Raw genomic sequence first — 24,932 nt, 5'->3', positions numbered from 1 at the left:
TAATGTAAACAAACCTCCAGTTTTCCTCTCAAAATCCTCCTCAACGTGGGCCAACTCCCGCACTCAATGGCAAGATCCAATAACTGGTGGACAGCGGTGGGATTGTCCTCCAGATCCAACACCGCTAACCTTACAATGAACTGAATAAAGTACACTTAGGCAACTGATTTATTGAATAAACTGAAATACTCCGTGCCACACCCTGCTACAGTGTTATTAGGCACTGCAAGTGTCTGCCTATGTGTATGCACATTTAAATAGAAACGTCGAAGGTTGCGATGTTCTTAAGAGGAAGCTTTAGCTCAGGTGCTTTTAATTCTTAATGAAACACATAGTACATATGAAATAGTCTTTTTTGGCAACCACTGCAGAGAATTTGATGTAATTTTGTTGTAGTCAAAATCTAGTGAGTTTGGGAAGCAGATTTCTAATTTAGGCTGTCAATTTAAAAAAGGAAAATTGTTGAATATTGCAATGTTGAAAAAGAATTCGTGTATTAAGTTTCCAACTCTGGAGCACAACAATAACTAATTCTATAACAATTATGTAGATAGCACCTAGGAGATAAAACAAATAAAGTTAATGTATTATACACCACTCTGAAATATTTCACTAATCTGTCAGTATGACTTTTGCAACACCTTCAAAAACATTGTAACGATTTCACGTAAGCTGTAAATTCATGTATCAAATTTGTCTGCTGTAGATGGAGTTTACAGAACTGTGATATCTGTTCTTTGTGCCAAGTTATATATTTCTTAACTTCGTGCTTCAATTTCTTTAAGCTTACCAATGTTTGGAAATGTTTATAAAGCAATTCAGGCCCTAATTCAAAGTTCAGCGTCGTAATGCCTGCTAAAACATAACTTTGTTTCAAATTCATCAAATTTTCTTCAAATCGATTCAGTGATTGTCTTATAACGGCACTTCTGCATTTCACAAGTACTTAAATAGGGTAATCAGAGTTGATGCCGTACTAAAGCTCCCTCTTAAGGGGCGTTGCAATACCTTCTATGAATAAGTATTTTTAATATTGTTGCAATGGAGTGTGTATGTAATTAAAGGGCATCTCCTCATGAATATTTTTCAACAAGAATATATGAATGCACACTGTACTAACAGTTATTGTCAATGTAATGCCACCAGAGGCATGCTGTAACAGTATTCCCTTTCTTTTTCATTGTTCCTACTGCACTTGAAGTTGTGCATTGTGTCCATGCAAAAAAATGCCAACCATACTGCCATGTCTATTATCCCACTCAGCTTCAAAACTGGCACGATCTCAAGATTACGCGTACAACCTTCCATTTTACACCCCCATCTTAGAGGCCATTGTAGAGTGATGTTCACCATCACCAGATGGCGCCGCCGCCCCATCAGTAATCATTTAACCTTCAAATTTGGGAGAGATGCTAATGTAAAACACAAACCAATATCATCAGAATTTATCAAAATAAATGAAACGCAAATAACAGAGATCTCAAAAAACACAGGAAAGAAAATTGAGGGATTTCGTACAACAGTCTGGGAATGTAAAGAACAGGTAGACATTATGCAACAGGAGATAAGATGGACACGGCAAAAAAATTGTTGGATTGTAAAGAGGAAACCAAGTGGTGAAACAAAAGAAATAAAGCAAGCTATATATAGAAGAGCATAAGCGGGAATCTTGGGATTATCGAGATTACATAGATAAGAGGTGCTCCTTAGATGGAACAAATACTGAGAAAGGAAAAGGGTGGCAAGTGAGCTCAAGCAAGAGAAAATTAAATGCACAAGTGATCGTTGGGTGCATAAAATTTGCAAAAGGTACAAGGGCACACAAAAATGATCCTGGAACCATGTTAAAGCATTCGGAGCTCCAACTAAACATTCGCGAAAGGCTATAAGGGATGAAGACGGTAATATCTTTGAAGGAGATGCGCTGTAGTACATCACAGAAGTTATTAGGGATACATTCAGCACGAAAAAAGCATAGTTCTGATTTAAACAGATCCAGCAACAACAATGAAGCCTGAGAGATCGAAATTTCGCACAGAAAGCTTTTACTGGAAAAAAAGGAGAAGCAATTGACCTAAATAACACGGCAACAGGACCCAATGAAATTCCAATACCTTTAATCAAGAACCTTGGTCCAAAGAGCAAAAGGCATTGTTGGCAAATGTCGTAGAGCAAGTGATTAAGATGAAGAAAATTCCAGCTGGGTGACATGAAAGCAACATGAACGTCATCTACAAAGGGAAGGGCGATAAGCTTAAGATCAGATCGTGCAGGCCAGTTACAGTAATGTCGGTGATATACAGAATGGCTATGCAAGCCATAAAATATGAACAGTCGATGTAGGTGGAGAAATATGCTGTACTGGGAGAACAAGAGAATGGTTTCAGACTGGGCACATGCTTAGAGGATATGTTTGTACTAACTCAGTGCATAGAGATTTCAGGAGCTCAAAACAGACCTTTACGGATAGCATTTCAATATATTAAGGCAGCTTAAAACAACATAGACAGGGAATTGTTATGGGATGTTCTCAAGAACGAAGGCACAGATGACAATTTTATGGAGCTGCTGAGGGAGATATATAGAAACAACTGAACACAAATTGTATGGGAAGGTCGAAAATGCAATGGAGTGGTGGAAATTTACTAAGGGCTGAAGCAAGGATGTCCTCTGTCACCACTGTTGTTCACGCTCTATGTTAAGGGCATAGAAGGACGACTGGAAAACAGTGAATTAGGGTTTTATTTATCCTACATGCGTAATGGACAAATGGTGCGGCAGAAAGTCCCCGGACGGATGTATATGGACGACCTAGTGCTACAATGCAAGATATTTACATACACTTGCAAATATGTGTGGCAATGCAGCGACAAATCTAGGCCTTAAGCTTAGCAGAGAGAAATTGGGAATTATGATCTTAAATGAAGAGAAGAGCAATTACATGGTGTCAATTGAACAGAAAGTCGTACCTATAGTCAAATCATAAGAAGCCAACAAACACTGACACCAAGGACAACATAGGGGAAATTACTTGTGCTTAATAAATGAAATAAACGAACAATAAATTAATGGAAATGAAAGTGGATGAAAAAACAACTTGGCGCAGGAGGGGAACAACCCCACAACCTTCGCATTTCACATGCGATGCTCTACCAATTGAGCTACTGCGGCACTATTTCCCCATCCACTTTCTTGGGTATTTATGTTTTCTAGTAGAACCCTGGGAGTGTTAGCCAGCGCCGCCACTCACAGGCAACAGGACCTGGTCTGTGAGTGGCGGATGTTTTTTACCTGCACAAGTGAAGCCGCAGTTTGCCTGTACTTCTACTCTGAAAGAGGGCTGCGACAGCTGAAATCTGCTCACAGCTCACTTGCTTTTCACCACCTATTATAAATTCTAGACTAAACGAAAAATAAAAGCTCAGTTTCTGGCTACACTATTACCTTTGGCTGTGTACTGATATCATGATGTGCCTTAAAATTCGCCAAGAGAGTTTAGGCTTTCTTCTCAAACCAATAATGGAAGAAAGACGTCGAAAAATATCTGTGTGGCAAAATTAACCATCTTAGGTAGCATGGGGAGGAAACAGAGCACTTCATATGTGCTTTGCTATTCGCTAACATTGCCCCATGCCTATGGCAAGATGGCTGCGATCTGGCTTCACTTTCTAGACATCGTCTCCACTCCAGAAAAAAAAAAATTTTAAACCTTCTTAGGTAAAACCACAAATGAAGCAGTGCAGGGCAACATGGGTTGGGCCTCTTTTGAAGTCAGACAGCGCAGAGCAAACTTAGTTTTGAATAAAGACTCAGGAGCATGGATCAAAATAAATGGGTGACTAAAGTGCACAAGTATCTGTACCTGAAAAGTGCGGACACAGAATGGGGGAAGAAGTCACGAAAGTTGGCAACCAAGTACAGGGTAATTGAAAGTATAAATAGACAACCAGGAGTCATCAAAAAGAAAGTGAGAAAAACAGAGACAGTGAACTGGATGCAAAGAAAAAAGGACCATGACCATTTACAAGAACCTTTTCTTTCTAATTTACAATTAGAAGGAAAAGATCTATACGATAACACAAAGTGCAGTGCCTTTCCATTTTAGTCTCTAGCTGATCGCCTATGGATAAAAACATAGTGGAGCAAATATTTGCAAATAGATGCATGAGTATGTTGCAGCAAAAATCCAGAGACCGCTCAGCACATCTTAATGGAATTTGAAGGAATTCACCCAGTGAGACCCGTAGGTAACGTACACCTTCCAGAAGTGCTTGGATTTGAAGTGGATGGAAGCATCAACCAGTCAACAGTCAAGATAAGCAAGAGACGTTTAGAGTATTAGTGAAAAAAAAAAGCAGGAAAGAGACTGATACGGCTGGATTCATTGCAAGCATAGGTAATGGTGCCAGGTAGATGGAGAAGTTTTGAGTAAGATAAAGATTATTAAGGAGATTTATACAAAAATGCTGGAATGAAAAGCATGTGTAACATACCCAATGAACTCAAGCAGGCTAGGCGATTATTTGTCACTGCTGCATTTCACAGGAGATGTCAATAAATCATCATCATCATCAGGGGAAAGAAACCTGCTATGAGTAACTACCTAAGAGGTAATAACGAAATCAGGAAAGAAACAATGTATGATAACTCAAGGGGAAGCTCTTTACTTTTTGAAGCAAGATCAGGATGCCTTAGAATGCGTAGTTATAAAGTGAAGTACACCAAGGAAGAACCTCGTGCTTGCTGCGGTAAAGCTAGGAAAATGATAGAACATGTTTTATTAGAATGTGACAATATCTAACCAGCTGTTAGTTTAGGCTCCGCTGGCCTCCTTGAAGCCCTTGGGTTCAGGGATAGCAAGGGGAAAGTTAACATGTCTGCAAGAGAGATTAGTACCAGGCAATAGGAGGTTTGGTGGCAGAAAAGTAGGGAGACAATAGACGCTCCAATGCAAAGTTCGCAAAAGTGGTTTAGAAAGTTTAATGCTGGAAATTCCTTGTGTGTTATTATAAAATAAAAAGGATGGGTAGGACGTTAGGCAAATTAAGAACAAGAGCATGGTGGCGCAACCCACCACCCTGTTTCAAAGTGGACGCTCATAGCATCCATCTATCCGTGACAGCAATACAAGGCAGATATAGGACATGAGCACAAACCAATAGAATAAACAGCATGTAAAGTATACCTCATTAACTCAAACAGGCTAGATCACTACCTGTCACTGCCTAGTATAAAAGGGGATGCCAATAAATTATCATCACCTCATTTTAATGCCTATGCCACAGGCGCAGCTTCGCCAAGATGTTTAAAAAATTCCATCCAGTATCCTCTATGTGAACAATTGTGGAAAATTAAGGGAGGGAAAGTGGCTAGGATTTTGAGGAGCTGAAGGGAAGAGCAGGCAGCCTTTTGAGTGAAGCTGTAGACTCCCAGCTGCACCTACAAGAATACATCTCACTAGGCACAGGCCATTTAGGAGAAATAGTGAGGCTAGTACTACTTGCAAAACAGCCATCTATAAAACGGATAGCGAAATTTTTAAAACTGAGTTTCAAAAGCAACACGGACAGTATAAACACACCACAGTGAAGGACTCTGGATTAATTTCAGGCACATTAAAGAGCAACACTAAGTTAGCCTGCTCGTGAAGTATATTATTCAATGCTCAGTATACATTTATTTGGTTCACTTATTAGTTATTCAACATTAGCTATCAGCACAAAAAATTATGGACAGTTTTCCCTTTTTAATATCTCTAACGGAAAAAGCTTACTAGGCTGAAAAAAACTCACTAGGTTAAGCCTCTGGCTGCTTTAGAATACAGTGTAATCACTGATTATCAAAAAACTAGCCCTAAGCAGACGCTGTCCAAATCTGATGATGTCAAGCCCATCTATATATTTTCTTCCAAGGCACCTCTCAGCATAAGACTGATATTTCTGGTGTTTCAAGAGTGTAATTTAGCAATCCAGCTTAACATCCATCTTAACTGTCCCTTTTAAAACGCACACTTAATATCACTGTGCCTTTAACATTTCACAGTATTTGGCTCACAAGCACCTTCAATTCCACCCTCATCGAGGCATGGTCTCTGCGGCTGGAAATATGCCCCCTGTCTTCTTGATAACATCATAGCCAATGAGCTACTACCAAAGCAGGTGATTGAACTTAGCAGTTTTACCCCACAGTGCATTTGGAAGTCTTTCTTTCAGGAAAAGAATAAGGACATGCAAATAAATATTTTCGATAACAAATTGAATATTGCGTAAGTACTTTTTCTATAATGAACCATCTTTAACACACCCTCGTAGTTGAAACATTAGGAAATATTAGTACCAAGCTGGAGGACATCTCTAGCCCTTAGAAATACCGGCGAGTTTCCAGTGAAACCGGGATTCAAACCCATTAACACATGACGTGTATGCTTTACCACTAGGTGTGCTTTAGGAAAGCTTGACCACCCAACCCGCACTACAATCCAGATTTGGCCCTCAAAGACATGTTTATTTTTGAATCTCAAGAAACACCTGATGGAAACAAGGGCCAAACACCTGAACCCACTGCAAGCTGCCACGCAACAGCACCTTGAAGAGCAAGACGAAAGATCTTGTTTTGTTCTGCAAGGTGCCGGAAGCTTTCCAGGCTAATGGGAGAGGTGCAATAAGGTAAGAGGAGTTTGTCAACATCATTATCATAGGCTGATGATGATGATGTTCTTCAAAAATAAACTTTGTTTTTCAAACTCCGCCATAGCTTTTTTTATAAAGAAGTTGCGCAGTATTCTGATAGCCCTTTACTTTGTGCAAGAGGTTTGTGAAATCTTTCTGTTGATTTCCTATTCAAACAACCCATTAGTGCCCTGTGAGCTGTATTCTTCTGGCTGTTTGTGTGTGCAGAGTGACCGCGGCAGGCTCATTGCTGCGGAACTGGGACAGCTCCTCTTGTCGTGTCGGCATCTAAGAGAACTATATCTTGCAGCATAGAGGGTCAAAAAGTAGGCGCATCCCACTTATTTTGGAATGAAGCGCTCCTGCATTTTAGATGGCACCGACCATAGATAAGCAGTTAAGGCAGAAAGCTGGGCTAGTTGGTGGTTATTCGTATAAGGGGACATCGCACTAGTGCGTAAAAAAGGACACGGACTGGAACATGAAAAAAGACACACCAAACGCTAGACATCAACTGGCTTTTTCTCAGGAGGACACAAATATATATGAAAAAAGACATGTGCTACATGATCAATCCCTAAAGCGCATGCGCAATGGCACCTTATTGTGCAAGAATTTTATTTCTTTCGCCGTCTAAGATACGTTAGGTTTGCTGACGCAAGCCTGTTTTTGCCGATGAACAAGGAAGGCCTCGAGTATTTCAAGCTCCCGCTGATCTGTGCTAGAAGTAATTACTTGAGTCTTATCAAAGAGCCAGCCAAATTGAAGACAACCAAATTTTAAAAATCTTTAGGTGCGTTGATGACTTTCTGGTTGTCGCGCACATTGGTCAAGGTGTTGGGAATGAGGCAGTAGTCCAAAGGACGTTAGCTGTTTTTAAGTCATGCGCTCAACGTCTGACCTTCACCCATTAAATTTATAAAGAGGGTAGCCTACAGTTCTTGGATGTTAGATTTTTCTTCAGTGACTCGCGCGTTTGTTACATGAACCAGCCAAGGTTGAAAAAAAGTATGCTTAATTTTGATTCGACCCACTCCAAATTAGTAAAGAGAGGGATCGCCAAGACATGCTTATGCGCTGCCCTGGACAAGTCCTGCTCACACAAGGTTCATGAAAGTGTACATTTACAGGCAGTTCGCCTGACAAAGGGAGGGTTCCCCAGGGAACTTGTGGCGTCCATGGCTGAAGACCTGACAAAAGTGGTTAAAGCTGGCGATCGGGCGTTGACGATTGAGCGACAAGCTCATGAGCAGGCTAGATGCTTGGCACTGCCCTATATTCACCAGCTGACACACCACCTTAAAAAGGTGGCGAAGAAAGGCAATGTTCAAGTTGTGCTCATGGCACCGAATAAACTCTGGAAAATTGCAAAGTTGTCAGTGACGCCACTTGAAGAAAACCACCCTACCCAATTAAACATGAACTGCGTTATGTGGAGTGCAGGACAAATGCGGTGTATAAAATTCTGCTGTCATGCGGAAGTTGCTACATAGGCCAAACTGGCCGGTGTATCAACATTCGACTAATGGAGCACAAACTGCTTGACGAGGCACCATCGGATTCTGGGCACTTGGCGGCACATTGCAAGCGCTGTGAGAATGAATGCATGCCACTCTTTGATAAGACTCAAGTGATTACTTCTAGCACAGTTCAGAGAGAGCATGAAATACTCGAGATGTTCCTGTCCGTGTCCTTTCTTACACGCTAGTGCGATGTCCCCTTATACCCGTAGATATGCAGCCCTGGTAAAATACATGCATGCTGTGTGAGAGGGAAAATTAAGCTTGCGAGAAAGTATTCAAACTATTAAGTTCAAGATTACCATGCATATGTACGTGCTCCAGCAATGCACTGCATGTCTCAATTCAAGGCTGCATGGCCACGCCAAACTAAACAAACTTATCAATGTTGCCGTTTTGTTCGCTATGTTGTTTTACAGAAACTTTAGAATGAACACGAATAAGCAATAGTAAAAGAAGAAAAGTGAGAAGGCGAGTCACCCTAAAATATCTGGAGGCCGAAGTAGAGTAGAGGTCATTGTCGCTACAACGGACTTAGAGATTGTCAAACGCTGATGAGCGTGCTTCACGGCAGCCACAGACGCTGCCAAAAAGGCGCACGCCGAACCGACATACTTATTTGCATTTTTATCCGACAGCACATATAACGTCAAAGCACTACAGGCCTAAATACTACCTATCGAAAAGTTTTTCGGAAACTGTCACCTGCCGCTTTCTCTAAACATAGCGCGTACGGTCGCAAAGCAGAAACTTCCGAAACTCGGGCAAGCGTTCAGCATTCCGCAAGTTTTATCATCTATTTACTGCCCTACTTCCAGATTGCGGGAATCCTCGGTGTTCCTACGTATCATATGTGTGACGTCACACTTGTGACACTTTTCGTAAACACCAAACGAGCCGTGAATCACATACCTCACAATTCGAACGACGAAATACACAAGGATGATCATCATCACGCCCACGATCACATAGAAAGCGCGCAGAACAACTCCGTTCGCTTGCTCCATGCCTGCGATGTTGAACAACATGGTCGTGTTGCTTTTACGGGTCGTGTTATTCCCAGCTGACGTTGCAGTGGTGATGGCATGCTGCTGCGATGCCAAAGTAGTGGGCGATACATCGGTAGACATCTCTACTCTTTCAGCTGAGGCGCTTAGCCAGCAGGCAGCCGCAAACACTGCCGTGAACATAGTTCCCAGCTTCCCGAGCTGCTATACCAGTCAAGCGTCACGCCACCGTGGTGCAGATCGTCCAGCGAAACAAAATGTTGAAGCAGCAAACGACGTTCATGCCGCGACGAACCAGCATTCTGCAAACTTCGCCTGCTGCTGCATTGCTGCTATTTTGACGGTAACCGGTAAACAGTCCGTCACAACATTACTCATCATCATCCTTTAAAAAATATGTCGGCTATGTTGAGCAATTTGTTTATCAAACTAACATATTTAACTAACAGTTTTGTAATTTTTCAGATATACATTTTAAGAAAGCACTTAATTAAACGTTGTACATTGCTTAATTGTTATATTAGACATATTAGGCATCAAAATTATTACTAGTTTGTAGCGCCACCTAGAAACATTAGGAAGTCACTACTTATTTTGATGAGATGGCTATGCCTCACGTGGTGACCTACCTCCTCATCGCATCGTCGCTTCCCTCCACCCGCGTTGCCCCGCGGCCCTTACCTGCTTTAGCTAGCTTGTCCGGTCGTTGCGACTGTGTAATCGCCGCTCCGTTACTTCTCAGGTATCCGTGGCATCGACTCCCAGACGACTGCTCATTGTCCGCCTAGCTATTTTTTTTTTTTATTTGAATGACGCTTCCTTGAGCCGGCGTACCAACCCTGTGACCTGGCTACGGTGATTCATTTGTAGAAATCAGCATGTTGCTTCGGACTCATCATCGCCGCAGCGAAGCGTTGCATTGCTTTCAGTGATGTGCCTTATTGTCTGGAGCAAAGAAAAACGCTTCACTTCTGACAATTTTCGGAAGAAACTGCTGTCGAGAGGCGTCGGTTCGTCGCTGTATTTCGACGACGCACTTCAACAACGTTCTGGACAAACTTTGGTGAGTTGTGCCTTCATTTCTACGAATAGACGGGACTATACTACAGAGTTTCAATTTTGTTAAGGAAACACGCGTGGTTTTAGTAAGGGGCTAACTACCAGGAAGCTGCGCGCCACCAACTGTATGTACGGATACCGCGCACTGCTTCATTTTCGCAATATCTTCGTCGACTACGTGAAAATTGAAATAAAAACGTAGGAAACGCTACAAGAATCGCGTTCAATGGCTTTTTTTTTTATTTCAGTAACCTTCTTATTTTGGTTTTTAATCAACACATGCATGTAATATGTTTAGCAAGATCGCTGTGTCGACAGAGCGTGGGGATAGATTTATCTACTTTGCATTCTTTCCGGGACGTGACCGCAACGTTGTCGTAAAAAAAAAAAAAAAAAAGACAGTGGGGAGGGGGGAGAAAACAAAGTCGTACTCGAGCAATGCATTGTGCGCGAACACTGATAGTACTCAAGTAAGTAGATAAAAACGCTAGACTAAAAAAAAGCTGTCATTTGTCGTACCCCGATCTTAGCGTGTTTCCATTTAACATAGTTTGTATCGAAACGTACGCTTTTCTCAGTACTCTGGAAAACAAAACGGCCTATCCAGAATATTATGTATATATATATATATATATTGATGTAATGTTTTCCACGCAGACGGGGTTATTTTGAACTTTTCGTCTTAATGTGGTTTTAGTCCCGAGGTGTTTTCGTTTCCTTTCCTCTTCCTGCGTCGTTTGTATACTCTGCAGTGATAGCGTAGCGGGACACTGTGGCACACGGCTTCTATCTTTGTCTTCCAGAAGAGCCTACGCTGTTGTCCTCTTATTTTAGAACAGCACGAAGATGAGGAACGTACAGAAAGGCGACACGAGTGTTGTGTCGCTTTCCTACGTCCGTTTTCCTTCTCTTTATTTTTTTCGCTCTAAAGCGTAGCGAAATGCAGTCGTCCAACTTTCAGCTCAAGAAATTACACACTCGTAGTTTGTGCTAGAGGCGTGAACAGGAAGAAGTACGCAGGTAAAATAGGTCGTTCCTGCACAATGCCCCTGTAGCGCGCGCAGTTCTGCTTCACCGCTCGACTCGTTCTTCCCGACGCTCGTGAGGAGTTTCCCTCCCGCCTCGGGTGGCGGGGGCGCCTCCCTTTCAGTGGAAAAGTACGCCTGTATTGCGGCGCGTGGAAGCAATGCCGACAGAACAGCAATGCCAGCCGTTTAATGAAAATCGACTGTGTGCGATTATCCGCGTTTCGTTGCAATGCGCAGGTCTTTCTTCCTTTTTGTCAAAAAAAAAAAAAGAAAGAAAAACAATCTGAGGCGTATTTATTATTTGAAGGAAAGTTAAAACTGCGCGAAAAAAAAAAACACAATCAAAAGGACAAGCGAAAGGAACACACACAACACACCACGAGTGCAGACTGCCAGCTGTTTATTCTTGAAAATCGAAGCATAGGCTATTTCAAGCAAGATCCTACGCACGTGACCACATCGTGACTCACACTTGTACAGATAACATAAGAGAATTCTGCAGACTAACTGTAGCACTGCTTGTACCGAATAAACATGAGGGGAAAAAAACTTGGCCAATCTATGTACGCACAAACATTGAGCGGTCAAAAAACGAAGACTGCACATGTCATAACAGTAACCGAAGTGTAAGTGTAGGCGACAAGTGAGAGAATGAAAAAGCGCGATGGTACCTATAAAACGTGGTTAAAACAAGGTCAGCTCTAATGACGTAAAAAGGGACGAAAGATAATGAAGATGACAGAATGAAAAGACAAAAATCGACCGAAGTAAAGGCGAAGGTGACACTACTAAATGCCTGAAAACTGGTGAAAATGCATAAGGGAAGAGTAATAAAACACGGAATACATGATAAAGCTCAGCCTGAACTCGCCGAGCGATTACATGCACGGGAAAAAACCAAACGAACCGCGCGTAAGGGCTACTTTTTTTTTTTTTTTTTCACCAGTGGCTTTCCAGAAAAGCAATTTATTTGTGTAAAAGCGAAAAAGACGGCGTGCTGACAAACTTGTCGCTAGATTTTACAATGTGAAATGCTTCAACAATGTTCCTTTCCGTCTGGTCTCTCCATCTGAACAAAAGGTCGCATTTTTCAAGTTCGGCTTGCACCTGGAATTCGCCGGTCGCCTGTGTACTTGCCCGGTGCCGGACGGACTGCCGGAACTAACCAAATGATTAGGACAAGGTTATGCTGACCGAGGGTGACCTGCTGTTTTCCTAGAAGGTTCTTTTCAGTAGCGCACTTCAACTTTTCTCTCCTTTCTCGCGCTCCTGCTTGCTTCGGCGGATTGGATTTCAACCTTTCCTTTCTTCATGAAGAACCACTTCTCTCTCGCTGGGAAGTCCAGGCCGGCACCGAAAGCATTGATCGCTACACGAGGCACGTTGTCCATTTGCACGGTCCATTCGCACCCCGACCTCGCAGTAGGCGAAGCTGGTTGACTGCGACCTCGGTGCGCGAAAATGCCCTATCGGGTAAGGGCACCCGGACGCTGTCTCGTGCTCTCGCGGGGCTGAGAAGGGGCGACCCTGCTGTCTGCACCGCTCCAAGGCCAGCGCCCTTGAAAAATGCCGGTGAAAGTTGCTGGCCCTGTGCCACGCGTATCGGCAGACTGATCGAGGTGACGGCACCACACGCACCTCCGTGTGCGGTTCCGCGTGCCGGCGCATGCGTGAGGCTATCGCGGGGAATACACTGCATGACGCAAACAGTGCGCAACGGGCACACTGGAACGAGCGTTGCAGGGAGTAGAACGTGGCCGATATTAATTTTCGCTTGCGGTACGCTTTACATCGACACAATAGTGCACGGAAGCAGCAGCGACCCGTCAATTAGATCAGTATTTCATGGATTTCTCATTGGAATAAATAAGTACAGGGTACCTTTGGTTATTTTCGTTACAGGCGTACTGACATTATTTGTACTCTTCATTTTTTTTTTTGCTTTAAATGATGGTTTGGAACTTCTGAACGCTAGCAAAAATACTGTCAAACCCGGAGGAGGAAAAGAAGGAAGGAAAGGTAGGGAGGTCAACCAGACGCACGTCCGGTTTGCCATCCTACACGGGGATAGGGGTTTAAGGGGTGAAAATAAAGAGAGGGATGGAAGAAGGTACTGTCAGTGTGAACACGAATGGTTGTCCATAACTTCACGCCTACAATCGGTCACTGAGTCCAGTCGATTTCATAAATTGTAGCAGTGCTCGCGCCGCTTTGTAAGCCTGCGACGCCTGGGGCCATGACCGAGAATATTAGTCTCCGAAAATGGTCTGCTATCTAATCTCTTTAGCGCCCTCCGAAGAACGTCGCGTTCGATGTCATAGAGATTACAAAACACAACACGTGCTCGATCGTCTCTTCACAGTTGCAGGAGTCACAGATCGGTGTGTCGGACATTTCAATAAAGTCGTAAAAGCGACCCCTAACCAGAGGTGGCACAGTGAAGTTGCATCACGGCGGGAGAAATTCGATGGAATCTGCAGCTTCAGTGTAGGATCCACCCGGTGGAGACGGGAGCTCGAAAAAAATCGGAGTGTTCAACAAAGTTTCTTTAGTTTTGTTTTGAGCAACTAGGACCCGTCGCAGCGTCTGTCCTTGATAACGATATAGGAACTGTCGGTGTTTCTTTATGGGCTGACTGGGCGGAATCATCAGCAAGGTCATTTTCGACGATGGCACAGTGCCCCGGAAGCCATTGGAAGATGATGTCATGTCCGTTTATGAAGGTTTGATGGAAAACATCTTTGGTCTCAAACACCGGTTGTTCATGGGTCTTGCGTCTTAAGGCTGGCTGCAGACTCTGAAGGGCTGTCCTGGAGCCACAAAAAGCGACCCACTGTCGAGGATTTGCTTGTGCGATGTAATTAAAGGGATCCTGACACGATTTTGACGATTTCGTACAAACGTAGAGTAGGTCCTTCTGATCATTAATTGACGCATCTAAGTGCTGCCCGTAAAGCGTGTAGTTTATTATAAGGCTCTAAAAATGCACATCGCTGCAGATTCCGACGCACCGCTCGGCTGAATTCTCAGCCGCCCCTAACCATCTGACATAAATTGCCCTAATGACACTAGTAGGGTGAGCTATTCGATTGGCTGCCCAGGACGCGTCATCAATAATTTTTCCAACTTTGTGGTGAAAAAATGTTCGTAATAGTTGGAATGTTCATTAATTTGTTTCTATAAAAAGAAAGTAACAGAAAGAGAATGCACAAGAACAATTTCTCACTACATTTAAGCACTTCCAGCACACAACAAGCGTTGACTGCTTGTGCTACAATGTGCTCCGTTTTGACGAGAGCTCCGCGGTTAGTGTCGGTCTCAAGGCTTTTCGCGAGCACCATGATTCGCCTTTGTTGCGTTCTGGGCGGTAGTCGGGTAAGCGCAAGGGGACAGGGCCTGGCCGTTTCACTGTGCCGTTTTACGGGATGAGCAGAAGCGCAAACGTGAATGGTCTGCACTGTGCAGCCACCTGGTGGCACAAAGCTCAACCAAACAGTAGCAGTAACGAAGTGTATTCTTCTTTGCTGCTGGTGTAAATTTTTCGCCGGAGCGCAATCGTTAACACCTTGTTTTTTGTTTTACACATGTTTAGAGCAATATTAGCTCTTTGTTTGACTGGTTAAGCTCTGCGTCAACAAGTGGCTGGACCGTGCAGACCGATCAGGCCGCTCACGTACGTTTACACTGAAGTTCCTTCATTAGCTTGAGTTCATGCCTCCACCCATCCGTCGAAACGCCCAGCTCGCCTGTGGTTACCGCAATACAAGACACGTTCGGCGCTGCGACAGAATGCTCGCAACGCACGCTGCTTCGATAGCTCTCGCTTGTGGTCGACTGCCAAGCAGCTGACAGAGAGGTTGGAGAGGCTTCGCGCGTTCGCTCCTAGAGAACCGGAAGTAGACCACACGACGTGCCATCATGACGCAGAGCCAGTGAAGGCGGAGCTTAGCCCCGATCATTCGGTGAACGAGTTGAGAAAATGCATTGCTATGGAGGAGGGTAACTTGTAATTATCCGTAGCTCTCAATTAATATGAGACGCTTCACACAAATGGTGGTGCGAATGATTAACTGTTGCTGTACCCTACGCGTTTGCAAAATTGCCCTAACCATTCCATGGGTCCTTTAATAGTGGCACGTACGGCGGCAAGTTCTGTTGCCGTAGAGGTCGTTATGCGGGACACTTTAAACTTAATTGTGACTTGTAAAGCCGGGATGATAACAGCACCTGTGGAGATGGTGGCTGACACAGATCCATCGGTGTAAATGTGCGTTCTTTGATCATAAACCTCGCTCAGTAATGACAGTGTCAACCGACGTAGAGGAACTGTTGAACGACGGGTCTTCTTCGTAATTCCCGGAATCGTGAGGCGTACTTGTGGCTATCGAGGTACCACAGAGGTAACAGTAGCCTTGCTGTTGGTGTAAAGCCCGACGGAAGTTAGCCTTGATGTGTCTCAACAAGTTTGGAAAATGTTGCTTGAGGTCTTTGTGCTGGCGAATCAGCAATATAGTGACTGGGTACGCGACACATATGTCGAACGTGTGCTCTAAGGTTGCCAGTCGTTATATATGTTGGAACCAAGTAGTCTTTAGCAATCATGATTGTTGCATGAGTCAAGGCGCATCTTGGTAGTCCAAGACATGTCCGTAGAGCCTGGCCTGCAAGCTTTCGAGGGTATGTTCACTAGGTTCGAGGGTATGAATATTTGTTTTACATGTGTTTCCCAAAACCGGCAAGCTGTCGGAGCGCCCTGAGTAAGTAAATATACAACCATTTCTACAGCCAGCTTCGGTTTCCTTTCTACAATGTCATGACGCAGAAGGTGGCCATGTGAAATCGGGACATTGCGACGTATTGACAATCGCTCCGGCTTTCTCGGTCGCCCGCTATGCTGCTACATCGGCCCTCACAAGAAGCAGCATAGCAGACGATCAAAATACCCGCAGCGAGTGTCAATGCCGCAGTGTCCTACCACGTGACCACCGTTTGCGTCATGACATCACGGCAGAGTAACTTCCTGGGAAACGAAAACGAAATTCCATGGCTGCAGAAATGTAACATTATGTCAGCACTCCTTAAGCGCCGAACTCTTTGATTCGACAATTCAGACTCGGCTGTCATACCCTAGATTTCTGTTCGGCTTAGTTGGCAGAATCCGGTCAGGACGAATTTTTTGAGCATCAAGGTCTTAATTTTGAATAACTTATCAGCTCCTCCTGCAAAATTCTGGCGCAATCAGGTGGACAGCAGCGTTTTCCTCTCCATCGCATATGGCACGATGCGCATTGCGGGTTTCAAAAAACAGTAGGAAACTGAGAGGTTTGATCACTTACCACCACTTTTCAAACTTCGTTCAATACGAGGCTGCTTGGCGGCACCTTGCAAAAGTCCAGATGGCGCTATGACGTGCCTCGATGTCAGCGCCGCCTCCCGCCAAGCGTGGTATTGAGGTACCCTACTCATTTATCACCCCAGAATCGCTGACACAGGCATGCGAGCAAGACATAAAAAATTACAAGGAATCACGTTTCATCGTTCGTCTGAACGCTACACTCGCGGACAACTTTACGTGACAATGAAGAGAAAGCTACTGAGTTAAAGCGCGCGCAAGTAAGCGCTTCTAAAAGAAGTCCCGCATATTCATCCCTGTTCGTTTAAGCTGTGGAAGATAAAACTTAAACACCTTATTTACAATAACAAAACAACACACCAAACCTTACGGAGAGCTAAATTTGTCTTATTTTCCTGCTTTTCTTTTCCGCGTTTTGGTAAATGTGAAATCGTTGCACATGGAAGATGCACTGATTCAGCATCGGTCCCAAGAAACCTAAAAACGCTGTCAGACGCTGCCGCGCTATGTGGCGTGAACACATGTGCAGAAACTCCGCCCCCGTAGCTTTCCCTTCATTGCCGAATGCTCGCGCTTCTAATACCGATGGCAGACATGCCAAGTCATGGCTCATGCGGATCATGCGCACTTGTAAATTTTCAAATCTCGGGCACTCTTGCCTCGCGATAACCACTGGTAGCTGTAATGGCGATTGCTTATCATGTCCCTCCAGTTCTGCTTCCACCGCTCGCTGTGTGTTCTGATGCTACCGCCCACTGTGGAAAGCTTCAGCGCAATGTACCATGGCAAATCAGTTATGCGCAAGCCCGCAAGGTTGAGGAAGGCTCATGAAAAGTAAAATGGCCATTCACCCGACTCTAGCACGAAGCTACAAAGGAAATTAATAATGTTTTCTCTGAAAGAAACTCTAGCAGTTGAACAGAAATTTGTCCCGGTCCGGGGTTCGAACCAGAGGCCGACGCCTTTCCAGGGCGCTCGCTCTAGGCCAGCAGATTGCAGGACGAATCCGAATTAATCGACAACTCAAAGAACAGGGACACTGAATATATCAAATCACTTATGCGGAAGCCCGTAAGGTGGAGGAAAGTTCATGCCCGACTATGCAGCACGAAGCTACGAAGGAAACTCATACGTGCTTCTCAGTATATACCCGTGTATTGCGCAACCGCAGAATGCCACGTGGCGATGTGATTGATAGAAGCGAACCGCATCGAAAGCATTTGAAAACACTGTTTACGTCACTCAGCGAAAGAGATGGGGATCTGTACTCTGCACGTGCCTCCATAGCATGAAAGAACGATTTTCTTTTTGTCGTAGGCCGTCCAAGTTTTGCCCGTGCACTGTTTGCATTTCATAGATGGCTTACCACAACGTTACTCTTGCCCTCACGTCATCGTAGTGTAGCCATCACTATTGAGCACCGGCACAGTGAAAAGCTGCGACCTGGACGCCACGCGAAAGCTATCTAGTACTGTATAGCGATGGAAACACGCATGAAGTGTTTCTTCGAACGTAACCACGCCGTATTTGAAGATATGCTTTGACACAACAATTCAATAGTCTGCCAGCACGACTCGGCTCGGTATTCGAGTAGCTCGCTCCTTCGTGACACTACTTCGACGCTCTTGCGAACCGTCAATTTTCGCTTACCTTAGTGTGCTCAAAGCGATTAGCCGCTTTTCGAGCTAATGCACAGAGTGATTAATGCACAGAGTAATTCACGCCGCTAAAATGTCGATACATTTCGCTGGATAACTGCTACTCCGGCCACGCTTTGAAGTAAACGAAATGAAAAACTAAGATTTAGGACCGCGTGAATCAAATCATATTTTATTCTCCAGCAAGTATCTGGGTGGTCACCTGTGCTAAAAGCTGTACGAACAGGTTGACGAAGGCCCAGGAAACTAAGGTAGAGATAAATCCGGATTTTTGTAATACGGGCTGCCTCACCGTGGGCTTCTGGCGCATTATTATTATGCATTGCAGCGCTATCGCAAATCGGTGGCAGGCATCACGCTAACCTAACGTAATTGAAAAATGTGAATGGAATTAACTCATCTCGAGTTATCGTCTCGAGTCAATCGGTCCGGTTAGCCAGACACCGCCGCTCAGTGCGAACAGCACCTCAGGCGTATACCTTCGCCCGATGCTGAAGTAACAGTGGCCTGCCCTGGCCGCTAGAGCAGAGGGGACCAAGCATCGATGGGCGAATCGAGCGAGGCATCACGTCGCCCGGAGCAACGATCTAGAGAAGACATGTATTTTACACGAGTCTCGGTTTATTAAACAATTTTCTCGCCCGACATAGTGACGAGGACATCTTAACCAAGGCTCTACGGACAGGCAAACGTCATTAGGACTGTCAACGTACGAACCCCGCAAGCGCAGTCGCCGGTGATTTGAGGACTGCCGAATAAACAAGGCCCACGACGCGAACGGAAATCGTAAGCGTCGGCTCACGTGTTTAAAAACGAATGCATTTTGTCACTGAACGCACAAATACCATGCTCTGCTCCGCCCGGTTTCAAGCCGCTAACCGCACTGCACGGTCTTGCGAAGGTGCCTACGCCCCCCCCCCCCCCCCCCCCCCCCCCCCGTACATCCCACAGTTGCGCTTCTGCTGCGACAGGCGGCGCGGCTTTGATACAGTTTAGACCTCAACAAGAAGTAACTGTGTAAACCAGCTGCAACGCTTTTCTTTTTATTGACCCAAATTTCGCCTCTGTCGTTTCGCCTTGGTTTCACTCTCCAACACGTACGAATCGGCTGTTTTTCGGTCCCCCCCGCCAGTTAGGGAGCGTCAACTAAAATTGAAAGGAAATTTGTTATTTTATCAGCCCGCTTCAGGGCCTGTGCACTGATGTGCGACGTCCAGGTGGCAGCCACGCGCTCCCTAGCGTGGTCCGGTCAGTAACCTTACCCTTTTGTTTAACAGTCAGAGAAAAAGAAAACGTTTAGAAGGCACTGGATGAAGTGTTCCGTGCCACTGCAATTATCCACGGACACATTCCCCCCCACCCCACCCCCGTTTTTTTTCTTTTGGTTGTAACACGCCACCCAAGAACCTTCATGTCATTTTGAGACTTTGAACACAAGCCGACGCGGAGTGCTCACGCGAAGCTCGACGAAAGCCATGCTACCAGGTGCGCCCAAGGTGTGGCCATCACGTGTTTTTACAGCGGCGTCGGTCAGGTAGGTTCGTCCGATAGCTTTCCTTGTGATGCTGGACCCGCTCGTTCTTCGGTCCCGCATTGCTTTCTTCGTTTTTGTCCGTATGATTATACGGGAGCTGATAGAGCGATAACTGGTCCTAGCTGGATGCGCGTTTTAGCACCCGTAGCAGGATGATATCTGCGCGCCACCGAAGGGAAAAAAAAAGGAATGTGATCTTGGTGACTTTTTTGCTCAGTCGCACGCATGCTTCCTGGAAGAAACACATTCGTGACGTCGTAACCTACTTTGCTCGAGTAAATATTTTCTTACGTTCAGTGTTTACGCCTCAGAGATGTGGCGGCAGGCCACCTCACGTTCGCGCACGGCAAACATTCAGGAGAGAGAGAGAGAGAGAGACGTGAGCGTTGATCCTCACACCATCTAAAGCCCTCCAGGTCGAAGTTTAAGGTGACCGCTACGACAGGTCGTGAAGACCGATTTCGATACGTTGAGAGCGCATGCGCGGCGGGCCTGCCGCCTGCCGTAATAATTGCCGCTTTCGCGCTGTAAGGCATCTTTGAAAGGAATGCCGAGGAGAATGCCAGCGTGAATTTTTTCCACATAATTGTAGGGTGGGGGGGGGGGGGGTGCATCTACTCAACTGCTCTTCTACCTCTCCCCCCCCCGCCCCATCCACCCTGCCCGCCTTTTCACCACGAGGGCTACGCGGGTTTGTCATAGTACAGGCTGTGGTCCCTTTCTAGGGACCATAGGGACCGTATATAGAGGCGTTACATATGCTTTTTACCATATAGTTACCTTCTGCCAGCTCAGGACTACGGGCATGCTTTGCAGCAGCAATGGCGTAGTGAAACTCGGTTTCGTACATCTCTCTCCTCTCCCTATCTTGTTCTTTGTTTTCTTCTTCGTATGAACCACTGCGGTAGCTTAGCGGCTTTTGCGGCCTTCTACTGAATACGAAGTAGTGACTTCGTATTCCCAGTACTGGCGGCTGCATTCCCATATAAACATTAATGTGAACACAACACATTACAGGATCCTCGATACTCATTTCGTTATGATCAGACTATTTCATGGTTAGTGCAGGATAAACGAAGGGCTCCGCTATAGCGATCTTCAGTTACAGTTGTCTTGCGTAAGTAGACTCCACCTGCAAATTTCGTATCTCATCACAGTGGGTAAGGACCTGCGATCCTCGACTGCTTTTTTCCTTTCCTTGGCACCCATTTTGTTGCTCTTGTTCAAGACCGCCGATTATTTGCTCTGCGCATTACAAGGACTTTGCCCGAATCCTCATCTTTTACTGCCTTCTTCTTGCCTTGCCTCTTAACTCGGCTACCATTTTCGGTTCCATTGTTCGTTTCGATAGGCAAAATTAATCCGCAACTTTCCGATGCATCTACATAGCTCGATCGTGCGTATCCGAAACACCGCACATCAATCGGTGCTTTCGCGCCAACTTTTGCAAGAGACATGCGTGTCAGCTTCACGAAGCGCGTAATAGGTGGTGGTTGTGCGGGTGGGCAAATCAAGGGAGGGGAAGAACACCAAAGGGGGGGGGGGGGGCAGTCAGTGGTCAAGCGATTACGAAAAACAGCAAACGTTTGCCGTGGTTAAAACTCTGCATTGCCAACTCTCATCGCGTTGTGGCGCATGACTTAATTCAGGTGTTACGATATTGATTACCGAAGCTGAGCGTGTTATCGCTGCAGGGCACGCATCGAGCACGAAGGAAAGTCGTCTTTCCTCGCGGTACACTTCGCGAGGGAAGTCACGCGACGTTGTCTTCGACAACTCCAGGCGCGCAACTCCCGTTGAAAATAGTTCATGCCACTCGCATAACAGCGTAACCTAACTCGGCACGGTAAGATGCAATGAGATGTAAAACGTCGGGCGCCTGTGCACGCGTATTAGCAACAAGCATAGAAATGCCGCCTCGAAAGTGGCTACGCACATAGAGAGTTCTTACATCAGCATATCTGTCCCGTAATCTAAGGCTTTTCCTATCCGCTCCCTATAAGTTATATCCGTAAAGCCGTCGTGTGGTCGCACTGTTACTATCTCACAATGGGTCTGAATGTAGGCCGAGTACCGTACCATCAGCAGCAGAAGCAGGAAAAGCCGGCTGCTTCCTTCGGCCTGGCTTACGCTGCAGTATAGATACGAACGTCTCTCCATCCTCGCCGTACAGTCTTCATTACGCGCTCTCCGGAGCGGTAATAGCAAACAGCTAGCCGCAAATAGATTAGCCCGGCGAGCGGCTATCTTCCAGAGATTTTGTAATGATGGCCCAGTTTCCTGTGACAAGAAAGTCGCTCGACTGTCTCTGTAGAAGACGCGCCGTGATCTGGATAATTATCTCGGCACAGTTTTTTTGCTTCCTTTGTCCCTGCAGCTGCAGCGCCTTGGGCGACGCCTTCCTGGAGCTCTCCCGCGGAAGTTTCTGGGTCCGTCACGGAGACTATCACTTGGTCGCGTATACGCCGCAGACTGGAGCGAGTCTAGAATTTTTTTTCTTTCTCTCTCTCTTTCTTGCATGTGCGTCGATCAGCGCCGTTACAGGCTACGTGAAAGTGCTTACTGCCCGCGTATCAGCAGTGTGCATAATCGCATGCGCGCACATAATCGCGCGATCCATTATGCCGCAATACAGGGAGAGCCGGGAAGTGGACGTGTAATCTCGCCGAGGCGAACAACGAGGCCTGACTAGTATACATTCATGACACGCGGAGCTCCGCTTTGGCCAAGCGGAGTCGCACACACCGATCGTTTGAACGCCTCTTTCTCTATCTATTTCTCTCTCTCTCCCTCGGCGCCTGGGCGTTCTTTCTCCTCACACTCATCAGAGTCGCATGAGACGCGGCACCACCCATCAATCGATAGTGAAGGCGAGGAGAGGTCCGCGCTGCATTTTGCGGAAACGGGCTATGGCCAATTCTTTGCTGCGGCGCGCTGAGGTATACGTGTTCGCCGCTCTTCCAAGTAGACTTCAGACCGCCGTGGTGGCTCGGTGGATATGTGGCGCTCTGCCGTTCTGCACGAGGCCGCTAGTTCGACTCCCAACCTTCGCGGCCGCGTTTCGACGTGGCGAAATGCGGAAACGCCTGTGTTGTACGTACGCACACTGACGAGTCCCAGGTGTGGAGCGCTATCCACTGCACGGCGTTTCTCGTAAGCACCCCCTTCCCCCTTTCCTCAAGCAATTAATATCTAGTGAGCAGTGGGAGGCTGCCTTGCGCAGCTCCAGGCCCGATCTTCAGGAGGCCATCCTGGAGTGGGCTGAGAGGATAAAGGAAGCCTACTTCAAGTAGTTCCTCGCCCCACCCTCTATTCCATTGCCCCCTTCCCTTTAAAGAGGGATAAATTTTTTCATCATCATCATCGTGGCCCCGCGGTCGTTTGGGACATTGAATCAATCAAATCAAAGTGAGCGTCTGTCATGCGAAAACCGCGGCTCCTTCGTGGCCGCCGAACGCGCAACTGAAACGCGTGCACTTGAGCACGACCCATTTCTCTTTGCGGTGCCCTTGCAGTCATGCCTTGATTTTCGCCGGAATGATTCACTCGCGTTGTTTCGCAGCCCCCGAAACGCGAGAATGCCAATGTAATTAGGCCATGCGTAAGTTAGGAAAAACTAGAAAAGTAGACCCAACCTTTCCTCCACTGAGTCTGTCCCTCTTGCAACTTCAAGGTACTTAGAAGCAATTAGTGTTTCAAGACTGCCATGCAATCTTTCACGCGCTAGAAATCACGAGCAGGTGTCGTTTGAAGAATTGCAGAATTGTTCTTTTCCTTTCCTGTTCTTGTATTGTTATTGTTGTTGTTATTGTTTAGAACGGTCGAACAAGTTTCGCAGCACAAATGCAGCCAAGTACTTTCGAGCTTCGCACGGCCTTCGAGCCTCCTTAGTGCTTGAATGTGTAAAGAGCAAGGCGCAATAGACAAGGAGAAAAGAACACAAACGACAGGACCGGCGCTGGTCCTGTCGTTGCAGGCATCTGCATTGAAAAAAAAAAATCGCGAATGCGATGATTACGGTCGTGCCTCGTGACTACTAAACTAGTTAGTACAGACGAGTGGAAATAAAGGCAACTTCGCAGAACTATGCGTTCAGTCCGTCCGCGCTGTACGACGTGTAGTAATAAGTGCATATATTTTAATGCATTTACTTCTCATTGTAATGCAGTGGCCTGCGAAATGGTGAGAGGAAAATTGAGATGGCCTCTGTGGAGTATCTTTTTTTTTTTGTCTCGTTAACGCAAGCATGGTTCTTGATCGAACGAATAGAAACATCGCTGGGCAACCATATAACTTGACGCCGTTCGAGTGCCGCAAGGACCCCACGCGGTGTCTGTGCGCGTCTGCACCGCAGCTGCTGCCTTATCTACTTCGTGGACGGCGCTAGCCACATTAACATCGGGCTGGCGCGCCTTTTCATTTCTGCCGCGTTGTATTACGCGAATGACTGCGTAGGAGCATATTCCGGATGGGAACCCGAGTATCGGAAGTTTTCCTGGCAATAACACAGCAAGTTGGGTGAGTTCGTTTCCGTTCCTATAGCAACTGCTGCTACTTTGTCCGGTTCGCTCATGACACGTCAATCATTTTGGTACGTACGGCTCTTGAATAAATCTCCCCTTAATTTCGCACGCTTTGTACGACAGATTATCAACCGCGGAGCTGCCGAGGCCCGGATGTGCAAGCGATATATTAATCACCGTTAACGCGCAAAAGATTTTCTTATTTGTATTTTTTCTTTTCTTTCTATTTTTTTTCTTTAGCTTGAGCTTTTTACATTTCTGTTCGCCGACGGGGCGGCGACCTACGGCAAAAACCTCTTGCTTCGCGGTTCGGCAACTTTCACAGTTTCCATGGTTTGAAAGCCTGCGTAAGATAAGAGCACCTAAATGTTTTGCGAGTAAGCTTATAAGTTTTATTTTCTCGCTTACTTCAATCGCGGGCTGCAAATTATGCGATCCACTAAGCGGTGCAAGTCTATGCCGCGCCACTTTCTTCGTTCGCGATAGGAGCGGTTCCTTGGCTTGTCAAAATGCGCGCACCGCACGCTTCACTCAGTCAAGGAGCGCGTATATATCAGCTTGACTGATCGATGACGCAATGAA

The 24,932-nt window shown here is 45.9% G+C and overlaps 1 protein-coding gene across 2 annotated transcripts in view; it reads left to right on the top strand.

Annotated features, from left to right (window-relative positions):
• The first annotated feature begins 9,826 nt into the window (after positions 1 to 9,826).
• The window catches only part of Hmgcr (HMG coenzyme A reductase), a 75,704-nt gene continuing 60,598 nt past the window's right edge, over positions 9,827 to 24,932 (top strand). Inside the window, exon 1 of one of the 2 annotated variants that reach the window (XM_050168722.3) lies at positions 9,827 to 10,258. Coding sequence is in view for 1 of the 2 variants with exons in the window: in XM_055065452.2 (XP_054921427.2) it covers positions 24,296 to 24,345 (50 nt within the window). In the remaining variant the exon portion in view is untranslated. Of the gene's footprint in view, positions 10,259 to 23,930; positions 24,346 to 24,932 lie in introns of those variants that run through there. The other variant, XM_055065452.2, reaches the window with a different exon arrangement.

This window comes from Dermacentor andersoni, chromosome 3, assembly GCF_023375885.2.
Source record: "Dermacentor andersoni chromosome 3, qqDerAnde1_hic_scaffold, whole genome shotgun sequence".
Classification (NCBI taxonomy): domain Eukaryota; kingdom Metazoa; phylum Arthropoda; class Arachnida; order Ixodida; family Ixodidae; genus Dermacentor; species Dermacentor andersoni.
The sequence above is the reverse complement of the archived record's forward strand: the minus strand, read 5'-3'. Positions and strand labels throughout refer to the sequence as shown.